Here is a 12540-nt window from a genome sequence, read left to right on the forward strand (position 1 = left end):
GATGCACAGATGATCAATTCAGCCTCGAGCAGAAACCTGAAAAGATGATGAATATGTACTTGTGTAAAATAAGGTTTATCAAGAACATCAAAAACAATTGTCAAAAAAAATAGTTAGAAAAGAAGTAAGCCACACTGAATAAAAGGAACATTTTAATCATCCAATACCTTAAATTTTGATTAACCGAGGAGCATCACAGAGCAGATTTTTCTGATGAGGAATTCAGTCGGCCCTGATAAGTTGTTTTGACCCACTTTCAGTTTTGTGTTCATTTTTAGAAAGCCAGAATATTTCTTAACCTGACGTGCCTTTTGCCGCCTTGAAAGACTCATTAGCTCCCTTTATTGCTCTGCACTCTCACATAACTGCTGATGTCTATGAGGCCATTTTCCAGGACCTGATGTACGGTACCCTAATTTCCATCGTAAACACCACGTCCTCGTAATGTTTCCCTTTCCCCACAATGTAAATAATGATCTGCAGGCCACATTAGACCTGGGACGTGACCTCGTGAACACTGCGGAACAAATCCAAAATAGTTGTAATGACTGCCAGTATAAAAATGGAATCTTATATGGCCTCGTGACTCATCAGGCAGATGTCCACTTTCTTCCTCCTGTAATGACCACACACTGCAAGGGTCCAGCGTTTGTAATAAAGCTCTTCAAAGAGAGTGTGGCTCTTCTCTCTGTTAGGTACTTAAAATTCACTTTTAGCTCAGAGTTTCTGTGATTGTAATCCAGGGGTAAATGCAGTGCTTTTAAAACCCATGCTTGGCACACAAGGCTTTTGTGGTTGCATCTTATAAGTGTGCCATTAGACTCTCAAGTCTACACTTCTGTGGCACATCTTGTCCGCAGTATTCTCTTTGGAGTTTCTCTGATCCTTTGCTCGTCTTACTTTCAGCACCAGCTACCCAAATTTGCCTCCATTGTACTTTGCAAAATTAAAAATTCTGCCGGTGAAATATTAACACCGAACCCTTCTATGTCGCTGTAGTGCTGCCACTGTCATTGCTCTATACTGCCTTTTCACGTTTGATCTTTTATTTAGCGTCTGAGCTGCCAAATACAACTTGGTGCGTATATCTGCATGCATGCATCAATATGCAACACGAGCCGAGCCAATGAGCAGGCACAGATGTTTCCAAAGGGAGAAATACACCAATAATTGATGTCGCTGAAATCACTGAAACTGACAACGTTGTTCCTGTAGACAGCAGCGCGAGGAGCGTCGCTGCTGTCATAATTGGGCTGAGAGGCAGATGGTGAGAGAGTTTGGAAAGAAGTCAGCTGTCTCCTATAAAAATCTATCCTGGTTATCAGATGTGTGACGCTCCTGTTGTTCCACTAAACAGTCACATGCCTGTCACCACTTCCACTTTGCTTGTAACTGGAACGTCAGCGAGGGCCACAGGGACTCTGTGCTCCCAGTGTCTGTCAGGAGACGATGATAATCTAAGCAGTGTCTGCTCTCGGATTGTGAATTTACCATATTGTGTAAGAAATGATTTATGTTGAAGACAGTGATGAAAAACAGGGTTTGGAGATGAGAAGGAGTGCAAGGTGTGAATACAGAGGTCTTCATTTCCATAAAACGATGCTTTAATATTCACTTTATGTATTCATGCCACACGCTCTTTAAATTACGGCAGCAGATTCATTTTAAACTAGACTAAATGTGTGTGTGCCATGACTCCTTAGCCTTCTCTACATGGAATAATAAGCTTATGGTTAAGTGTAATGTAGAATATCACATCTTTAATTCACTGTTAAATTGCTTCAAACCACAATTCATCTCTTACTTTGCAGCAGTAAAATGGAAACTCGGAGCTAATTAAAACAAATTAGCTTTTAAATAATTGATCACACTGAGATGCTGCGCTCTCGCTGCAATGTGTTTGTAGCATTGCTCGACATTTAGCACGTGTCAAAGGGGTGAAGGCAACAGACTATTAGCTGTGCATGAGCGGAATAACAAAACACAGCACATCAAAGGTTAATGAGCCCGGAGCAGTGGAGTGGCCGTTGTCATGTGAGACTTCCAGAGGAGTGAGGGGAGTATACCAGGAGAAGAGCAGCAGCTCTGACAGCAGGAGAGTGAAGTGCGTAGTTCAGAAGGAGTGTGAGATGTGGAGGATGTTTGGTGTAAAGATGGGAGGAAGAGTCGTGTTGGTTTAGGGGTGGAGCGGTGAGGTTCCCGCAAAATCATTTGTGCCCACCATTTCCTGGATGCAGACTTGAGAGATGACTTACATGTCTGGGCTTGTATCTTTACTGTGGTGTTTCTTCTTTCCATTACATGCACATACATGTTTTATTCATACATATATAGCAAACCCCTCAGTGGTAATAAGTGCTAATTGGACGTACATAAACATTTTCAGTGGTGATTTTCCCCCAAAATTTAATGATAGACACGGTTTAAACACTTTATGTAACTTACTACTATTGTGTGTTATAATCAAAAATCCTCAACTTATTCAACTTGAACATCTGTTGCAGGAGAGGAAGCTGTGTGCTCACCCGTTCCTCGAGATCTACAGAGAGGGTCGGATTCACTATATGGTCCCCTTGGCGCGGCAGGGAGATTTCGACGTGCCTGAAATCCGCCGGGTAGAGAGGAGGCTATCTGAGGAATCGCACAGTGACGAGGACGTCTCAGGTATGTGAACTTCATGCAGTACTGCATTCGCACATATATGTTTTTGTTACCGATACACCCAGGATGCAAAGCCCACAGGACTTTACCAGTTGTACTGCTGGATAATGGATGCCGGGGTCAGCCCTACACACGGGTCTGTATGTAACTGACTGACTGACTGACTGACTGATGGTACTTTCAGAGCTGTAGAGAGAGCGAGTCGCGACATCACAATGGCGGATCATGGAGCCTATTGGACCTCCACTGACACAACTCTCTGTCTATACGGCTCTGGATACTTTGTTCGGGGAGTAGGCGGGGCTGCTCCTCCGCTGCTCGTCCGCTGTCCTCACCTACGTCCGCACCTGCTTTCAAACACGTTGTCATCGGCCTCATAAGGACAGTCCTTGTAACACATCGCCCACAAAAGCGCACATTTACCTGATGCGGTCAGCCACACACTAGGTTTGGACCTAGTCTTGTTTCATTACAAGTCATTACTTAAAAACTGGAGTAAAACCTGAATCTTCAAAAAGGCCTGCTTCATCGTCTTTGGACTTTGCGGTTCTTTCACAGCTCTGTGTGTGTTCAGAGTCATTTTCACACTGCAGTTTGAAAACTTCCTCCCAAAGATGCAAACCAGAGGATATAGCACGCCTCTTAAGAATGGAGTAGTACTTCTTCTACAGACGCCCTTCTGTTCTTAATCTGAAACTTGTATAAATAGGACTTTTTTCCATTCATCAGCTGTGTATGCAGGTATTTCGGAGCCCACTTAGTGTTTGAACTTGTTTCCCCTCCTGAGAAGTGGTTTAGAAACTGCTGCTCATCCTCTGAGACCACAACAAGGCAGCCTTTTTTTGACAGAACTTTTCGCTGATGGGAGGCTTGAGTTCTTTATTTAGCAAAATCTGTTACTTTGAAGAGGTTGTTTTTCCATCTTTCAGGGTACTAAGCTTGATGTATTGATCTTCTGATGGAGCATGTGGTCACTTTTGGCCTGCCGTATCATGCTTTGGATGTAAGTGACATGGTTTCTGCAAAGCGTTTTGAAGTTGCCGTGCACTGCCCTCATAGAAAGCTGAAGTCGAGCCATGCTTTAAAGCTGAGAGAGCCTCTGTTTGCTGGGAATAAGTATATGACTTCTGCGTTTCCACTTAGTTCTGATGCCATGTTTCCCACTATAACAAAGATACTAAGCTATGATCAGGTGCACGCTTATGAGTGTACCAAACCCACCCGTGTCATCTCAATGCCATCCATGAAGGGATAAGACTCGAGCATAATCTGACCTTTTTATAAAAGCAATGAGTTATTTTCACGTTGCATGAAAACATTAGAGATTCTCAATGCGCTCTTAAACTTTTGGACCCATCTGTATGCGTGTATGACCGTCCTTAGCATATCTTGAACAGTTCTTCCGGTCAACTTCACACTTTGCGGGTGTGAGGACCCAAAGAGAGTGCAGGGTCAAGTGTGAAGTCGATCAGAGGAAGTCCTGAGCACGCTGCAGGCAGCCATACTGCTGTTTCTGACAACACTGTAAGCAACACTTCAAAGGGGTCCAACATCCTGTTAACAAAACACTGACATCATAACTTTTAAAGTTAATATAGTAAATAGCTTATTTAACAGTTGCAGCATTGATTAGGCATTGATTTGATTTTGGCTGTCTGACAAATTTAAGTCCAATTCTCATCCCCTTTTTAGCTGTTGTTGATCTCTACCAACTCCTGATGTTTACAAGCTAGTTTTTAACTGTATCTGTCTGCGGTGCTGAGCAGATAGTGTTCAGGAATTTAGAGACATTTTGCTGCTTGTGCCAGAAATAAGGTTGATAAGGACTGTGAGAGTGAACCAAAACAGTAAATGACTTTAATGACGGCTGTAAAACCAAAAGGCAACACATCGCAAAAGTCTAAATTGATCACTTCAACACAAATGATTCAGTTTATGCAGCCCTGAGTATAATGGACATGCTTTCACAACATTTTGATGCGATCAGGTGAAGCCGAAGCTAGCTATCAGCTACCTTCAGATTAATACGTCTTTTTAATTGTAATTTGGGATTCAGGAGCCGAGTGCACCAGCTGGGTGTAAAAAAAAAATAGGTCTCTTGCGCCTGACTTAGCTACAACCGACTTCTTAATTGGAATTTACACCGAGTGCACCAAGTCTAACTGACACCGGTCGTAGCATGCGCCCGGTCTTATGATGCACGTCCACGTGAACACTTGAAAAGCGTTGACTGTTACCAAGCAACACACGTCTCCACTCGCTAACTTCTCTCATCAAATGATCGACAGAAGATATGTATAACAAAACAAAAGTAAAGTAAAATACATTTTACTGATAGTGAAATAAGGAAACATAAATAATCAGGCATGCTGTTGTCCGATGTACATTCATCATGTCTCCTTCTGAAAGCCTGTCTGAGCTCAATCAGCACCTGCAGGGTGGGGACAGCGCCGCGTTTCTGTCCGACACATGCTGAGCTCTTTAATTAGTTCAAACAGGAACAAAAACAAAGTCTTTCGATCAACTTACTGTGCGACCACGGATGACTATCTCTCGTTTTAATGCAAAATAAGTTTTGTGACTGTAGCTTTTACCAGTTGTTTTACTGCGAATTTAAGTCCGACTTTCTAAACTCATGCCTGCTCCATCCTAGGCATAAGAGATATGCCTGGGCGCAACACAAAAGGGGCTTAAGTCTAACTGGTGCATAATTTAAAGTCTGTCGTAACTTTCAGCTCTAAGTCCGACCTAAGGTTACGACCAGGCGTATGCCCAGCTTGAGGACAGAACAGCAGAAAGACATAGAAACTAAGAGTTATAGTTAATATGCGCTCTTTAATATTTGTTTATTTATCGCACTTCAAATCATATTATTGAACAACGTAATCATTCATCGCAGAGTCTACTCTGAAGAGAAGGCGATTGTTAATATTGCTGCTTTAGAAATTGTAAAAGCCACAAAGACACATTTCAGAGATGTGAAATTGGCTGTGAATATCACAAAATTGTATACAAATAGTTTTTTTATTTTAGGATTTTTTATTTTTGGATATCCTCAACCAGATGAATACAGTGAGTTACGTTCAGCACTGCCAAAAGGGGCCTTTGCATGCCGTTTTCTTCCATGTTCAGGCTCCTGTTTTGGTTTCTGCATCACCCGTGGTTATAACTGCTCGGGTGGGACCCTGGAGATTTGGACCATGTTTCTGACGCTGTTTTGTTTATGAGCTCCCCGCAGAAGTAAACTGTGATTGACACCTTCTTAGGTGTTAATGAAAAGCCCCGACACGACAGCCTTCGGTGGAAGTGTGCTGTCACTCACCAAGGGACCGTCCTCAGCTTTACGGACACCATATTGATAACTGGAATTCAGCGTAAACACACGCACGAGCACTTTAACACAATATTTCACTTGACACAAATTTATCCTCGTGAGACTAAAACACTTGTGAAAGAGGTTTTTTAAGAGTCGATGCTGTATGAAGCGAGTCTAATCATGAGTTGACATGGAGTGTGAAAATAAGCCTATTTGATGATAACAGCTTCAACACCTAACTGCCACAGCTTTTTGTCGGAGGCCATATTGTTCAATTCAATGCAAGCAATGAAAACGAATAAACGCTCATGAATCCTAACATAGTGTAAACTTAGAGGACTCAAACATAACATGAATCACACCAACAAAAACAGAGTACATACAAGAGTCCTAGTGTTACAGTCTAAGTTTTAACATGTAATTAGCGGTTAGCATGAGCTCTTCAAAACAAACATAGGAATTGAGTAGAGGAAAGTGTTTCTGTTTTTCCACCGCAAAAGAGGCAGAAAACCACATCCAGTGCTTTCCGTGTGTCTTGGCTGCAGTGCAGAGTGGGAATGACATTTAGGTCCATGACTGTGAATGATAATGTGACAGGTAGCCATGCTCCCGTCACACTGGGATCAGCTCAGCCAGGTCAGTGGAGCATTCAGGACACTGGAGGCTTCTTTGCTCCATAGACCACCCCCTCCCCATCTGCTCCCCCCTACTCCCCCATCCCCACAGCGCCTCAGTGACCGGATCCACCCCCAGCCTCCACACACACGGCTCCTCACTCTGTCAGATGGCAGTCTAAACAGCCCCCCTGTCATTCTGGTACATGGTTCACACAAGTGGCCTTTAGGGGCAAGCCCATGTCAAGCCTCGAGTCCTGTCAAAGCAAGTCTCGAGTCATATCTCAAGTCTGAGACATGTCAGAGGTTTCCACATTAAAAGTCGAAAGCAAGTTTTTATTTATTTATTGGCACGATGTGTCTCTCAACAACCTCATTACCAACCTCATCCTCTATCTCATTGTTCTGTCACTTATAAACACACAGTTGGTAGCGTTTAGCTTAGCTTAGTATAAAGACTTGTGCAGGGAAAAACAGTTAGCCTGACTCCGTGAGAAAAAGTTCAGCATCTCTACACCTCAATAATTAACATCTGCAATGTAGATAAGGCATGTTTTGATGCTGTGGGCAGTATCACTCAGTTAGCACTTCTTGTCCTCTGCAGTGACTTCCTGGAGTGTTTTCTTCATAGTGAGGTTGCCAGCCAACCAGTAGAAACTAACCAATTAACGATAACATGTTTACCACTGTCCTTTAAAGAAATCAAGGCAGATTTTTAAGCCATTTCTCCCGACTTCCAAACTTTATGCTAAGCTAAGCTAATCACTCCTGGCTCTAGCTTCATCCTTTATGGACATACATGAGAGTGGTATCAATCTTCTCATCCTAATCTTGTCAAAAAACATAAAAGTGTCATTTCTATTGTGTAAAACTTTTTCTTTTAAAGCTGTATTAAGGTAATAGTGTTTATATGTAATGTAGTTTATATTAGGGGTGGGAATTGCAGGGTACGTCACGATACGATATGTGATATGTGGCCCACGATAACAATAATATCACAATACAGCCATTCTGCGATCATTTATATATTGCAATACAATTATATATAATGATACATTACGATATCTGATAAACTTCTTCGGCCAATTCATTTCCATTCACATTACCCTTGTTCATGTCATAAGCTCCACTCCTAAGGAGTCATGAAGTAGTGACACAGTGAGTCAAAACGACAGGGAAGTCTGTTTAGAGCGCCACCAATTTGTAAATTAAAATATATATCTGGTGGCAGCTCATCGATTATTGTATTGCACGAGTCAGGAAGACGATGTATTGCTGTGTCTATATTTTGTCCTACCCCGAGTTTACATTAAGTCAAGTCATTATTTATGTAAACACTACCAGTCAAAAGTTTGGACACACTTTCCCAGTCACTTGTATGAGAAAATGTGTCCAAACTTTTAACTGGTAGTGTATGTCATGTATGTTATTGCAAATTCAAAGTTTGCAACGTCTGTGATCTTCTTTAAATGTGTCACAGAAATCAAGTCTCTCATCAGTCAAGTTCTGCTTTTTGCGCCTCAAGTCCAACGAAACTCTGAATACTTGTGCCTTCAGCTGGAGTTGCTGCCCACTAACCTTGGCCTGAAACTATTTTTACTCGGCAGCATTTAAAGTTTTATATTACAAGTGTTATCCCGTAAAGTCAGTTTCAAGCACAGTCAATCTTAACGCGCTCAAACTGTGCTGCATTTTTCTCCTTTTTCCTCCCAATAAAGGATCAACTGTCACTCACACGCATGTAGAGACGAAGCCCGAAGGCATCGCTAAACCCTCCCAATCAAATGGAGAGAAAAAAAATGAAGATATCACGCCTAGTGTGTATCTTCCGATCCAAATGGGATTTTTCTTCCCCATTGACTGATTAAATTTTGCGACTTGCTCCAGGCGTTCCACCAGCAGAGAAAAACCAACATGAGAGCAAACTGGTTGGTCTGTCAGAGCTCTGCATGCAAATTTGTAATGTTTGATTCACTCTTGGCTCCATTATTCATATGCGCAGGAGGAGGGGGGGTAAATTAATCTGGTGAGAGCTCGTGGCTGGATTCTAATTTTATTGGGTTTTATTTGAATATTGAATATATTTTATTCAAGATAATTATGAGTTCATTGTATTGTGTGGTTTGTGTTTAGTGCTGTATGTCTTGCATTTTATCCTCATGTATATAGCTGCTCTCCCACTCGCGAGACTCGTCACCGTATGCAGTGCTATTGTCAATAATAGATCATGTATCAATATGTATCATATAATCAGCTATGCAGTGTTCGTGCAATTGTAATATGTCTATTATCATATTTTGGGGATGTCTGACACATTGAAGTGGTAATCTTGAAGATCTCAGTTTCGCTCTCTTTGGCGGCACCTATGGCGATATGTGGTAACTGCGGGAGCTGACGGTTCGCTTTCCTTTTTAGGCTGTTTGCCTTCATCTGAGCGTCCAATTTGTTTCTTGTTCTTTGTATTTTCACTTATTTTTGAAGTCAATCTTTTCTTTCTTTGTTCAGCCATAGTAGATTACTGTTTACTCGCAACGCTTGCAGAGACCGGAAAAGCAGCCGCTTAGCTCCGCCTACCCTCTCTGGCAGACCAACCACTGCTGGGTGATGGAAAACGTGTCACTAACTGGGCGCCACTTTGGATTTTTTCTGTGAACGTAACCACAGACACCCAATCTGTAAAACTGCAAATGCAAAGGCTTTCATCAGTGGGCCATAGGCTCAAACCACCATTGTGTTACCTCATTCGGCGATAGATAGTGACTTAACAGACAATCACTTTAAGACTTTTCAGGGTAATTAATGTGCTGTAATATTTGCCACTTAACACAATTTCATGCTTGTAATCTTGGAAGGGTTCAGAAGTGTGTCTTTCAACATGTCTCTGTAGTATATACACTTTTGTTTTCTACTCTTTGAAGTTTAATGAGGATGAAAAAATGCTTTTATACTTTACTGTTTGGTGTCCCGAGAGCCTGCTACAAACTACAAATCACTTGCTTCATATTCTTGTACTTTTCTTCACCTTTCAAGACTTTGTTAGCTTATAGCCTGTTTTGATTTGAATGTTGCACTTCACTTCACAAACACTTTGTAATTCTGTTAACTGCACAAACTCATTAGCCTCTGATAATTTGACCCATGTCTTAATGTCACCACCCGAAACATGACCGCTAACCTCCTTGTGACTTCTCTCCTTTGTCTCGTATGAAAGGTTACTTTTCGCCATCTGTATGCATCAATATCAGGTCTGCAGTTAATGACAGGCTGCCTTAGTGTTGGGAAATATTGATTTGAGGAGAGGGCTACATGAAAACACTCACAGCCACATAAAGACAAAAAGGTCAGCAGACCGACACACACAGGTATGATATTGATCCTATTAACGTGCAAGGAGCAACCAAAGAAACACTGAGGACAGTCGAGTGCCTTGTGCTGCGTCTATGAACCCGTCCAATTAAAGAGCAGCAGACCTTTAGCTTACAGGAGTTTCTCATTAACAACACTTCAGAGCCTATTTTGAGTTTCAACCTCAAGTCACAGCTCGAGGTGTTGCTTCTCAGCCCGTAGTTCATTAGCAACTAAAAATGTGCGACAGGCAGGATTTACTACGGCTGCTTTGTCATGTGCTAAAGGGGGAAAAATTACTGAACATGCAAGATGCAATTTCTACATTTTCACAAATCTTCTAGATATTTTTTATGATTTGTTTTTCTAAAAATACAATGAAGCAGAAGAAACCAACTGTATGTACACAGAGGGCAATGTAAATGAGCATTAGCCTTACAGTAGGGATTAAATCACAGGCTTGTTCTTATTTAAAGCTCCTGTGAGGAGTTTTCCACTGGTTATGAAACAGACTGAAATTAATTATGATGACTCTATATGACCTACAAAAGCAAAGCAGACCATCAGCAACAAGATTGATTATTTCTATATAGTTATTTTTAATGCCTGAAACTGCTGGTGGGGGGTAGGTGTCAGACGAAGCGATTAACTGCACGCTGCCTTTGTTTACATTTTCCAGGATAAACATGTAAAGTGAGCGATACTGAGACTGTTAAAGAAAGTAGGATGAGATTTTTTGTTAAAAACCACTTAAGCATGTACAGGACAAAATCAGCAAATACCCCTTTCCCACCTAAATTTAAAGTGTTGACGCAGGTTTTTCAGACACTGGAAGACCCACTTATAGATGCCGATTGTCTCTGTTCCCATTGCCAGTGAAGTATACTCCTGTCGCTCTCTTTTCTGCTGCGTCACCCTCTGACGTCACAAACACGCCCGAAACAGGGTTAGTAAACAGTGAAGATGTCACGGTGTTAGGTCTTTATTGTATCTATTACTCATACAGTCTGTTTATCAAACTCGGTGCCGGCAAATTTGACGGAGACGGAATTTGTAGCTGAGATGACGAGGAGTCGCAGAAGTTACAGACGGAGCATAGCATCGCGCCGGAGAAGGGGCGGAGATTAGCGTGTCGACACAGGTTTTAAGTTCCAATCAATGATTACTTACCCGCGTCTACTGCAAACTCATTGGACCCGGGTCTGAATGTCGATTGTAACCTTTCCCATTAGGCAAAAAAGCCGGGTGTTAGCGGGTGTTAGTGGATTTTTTAACCAGTGGGAAAGCGGCTAAAGAGATAAGAGGTACAGCTTTGTCCGTAGGTGGCGCCATAGTCAACACAAACCTCACACGTTCCTCACAGGAGCTTTAAAGAAACGCGAAAGCATTCTCATCCACGGTTTATCATGTAAAGTACCTTTTTCCATCTTATACAGACACACAAGGTTAATATAAAAAAACCTCAACACCTGCTGGACAGGCTGCCATTAAACTTAATATAGACGTTCAGTGTTCCCTTACAATATATCACTTTGCTGACCTGCTTGCATTTCCTCCTGCGCCACATTGATGTTGACATTTTTGATTTTAAGTGAAATATACGACCACAACAAAAAATTTTATGAAATTTGGTTCAGACTTTAATTTTAATTTCATTGTCTTATTCAATACTTATTAAAACAATACCTGCAAAATTACATCCACATGCATTCATATGCTAAACTAACCATGATGGTTTGTAAACATAAGCCTGTGAACATTGTCTGTAATGAGCATGTTAGCTGCTGGCATAGCTGTAGTCTTGTTTTTGGGCCTTTAACTGTTTTCACGATCTCTCTAAAGCGTATTATACATGACGCAAGCAATGTTAATTTAAGCTCCATTTTTCCTACATGCGTATGATTTGTAAATAGCAGACGAGTTTGGTGTAAACTGAAGCACAGTTTATGTAAGAGATAATGTTTGTTCTGGTGTGAAGTCACAGTGCAGCTCTAAAAACCATCATGCAGATTTGTGTTGAATCCCCGCTCTGTATTTTTGGGCAGCCAAGCTTTTCTCATGTGGTGTTTGTTTATAGAAGTCCTCTCACCATCTGTCCTCTCCCTCCTTTTGTTTTATCACTGCTCTAGGTGCCGACTCTAACAGTGAATACAGCTCGGGGAGTGGGGTTCTCCTCTCAGACAGCAGAGAGGCGTCCCTTGCGGCGTCCTCGGTCCGCTCTGTGCCTCTGCAGGATCAAGAGGAGGCAGACTACAGAGAGAGAAGCTCCGGGGGAATCTCCCTGAAAGAGCTGGACTGGGAGCAGACTGGTGGACAGCAGGCAGAGGGAGAAGAGCTGCTTCATGGAGACTCCGACCAGAAGAGCCTGGAGGCTCCCACTCAGGAGTGGTGGGGTGCTGTTGGAGAAGAGGAGTGAAAGTTCAGTGAGACAAATTAGTTTAGGATAATTGAATAAGGATTAATGTGTGAGTGCAGTCTATAAAAGTGTGTCGCACTGTGTGTTCATGATGAGACAGGGACATATTAAAGGGAGAAAAAGTATTTTATTTTTATGTAGACTTTTTTTTTTTTGTAATTGGGAACAAAACCAATGAAAAGACCAAA

The 12540-nt window shown here is 41.9% G+C and overlaps 1 protein-coding gene across 1 annotated transcript in view; it reads left to right on the plus strand.

Moving 5' to 3' along the window:
• The window catches only part of LOC138606347 (testis-expressed protein 264), a 42807-nt gene extending 30267 nt beyond the window's left edge, over positions 1–12540 (plus strand). The window contains exons 3-4 of the mRNA XM_069678810.1: positions 2505–2664; positions 12066–12540. Of these exons, the coding sequence (XP_069534911.1) occupies positions 2505–2664; positions 12066–12352 (447 nt within the window). The 3' untranslated portion in view covers positions 12353–12540. The remainder of the gene's footprint in view (positions 1–2504; positions 2665–12065) is intronic.

The sequence above is a fragment of the Semicossyphus pulcher genome, unplaced genomic scaffold (assembly GCF_022749685.1).
Source record: "Semicossyphus pulcher isolate SPU_LCO1_2020_fin unplaced genomic scaffold, fSemPul1.0.p SCAF_3, whole genome shotgun sequence".
Lineage (NCBI taxonomy): Eukaryota > Metazoa > Chordata > Actinopteri > Labriformes > Labridae > Semicossyphus > Semicossyphus pulcher.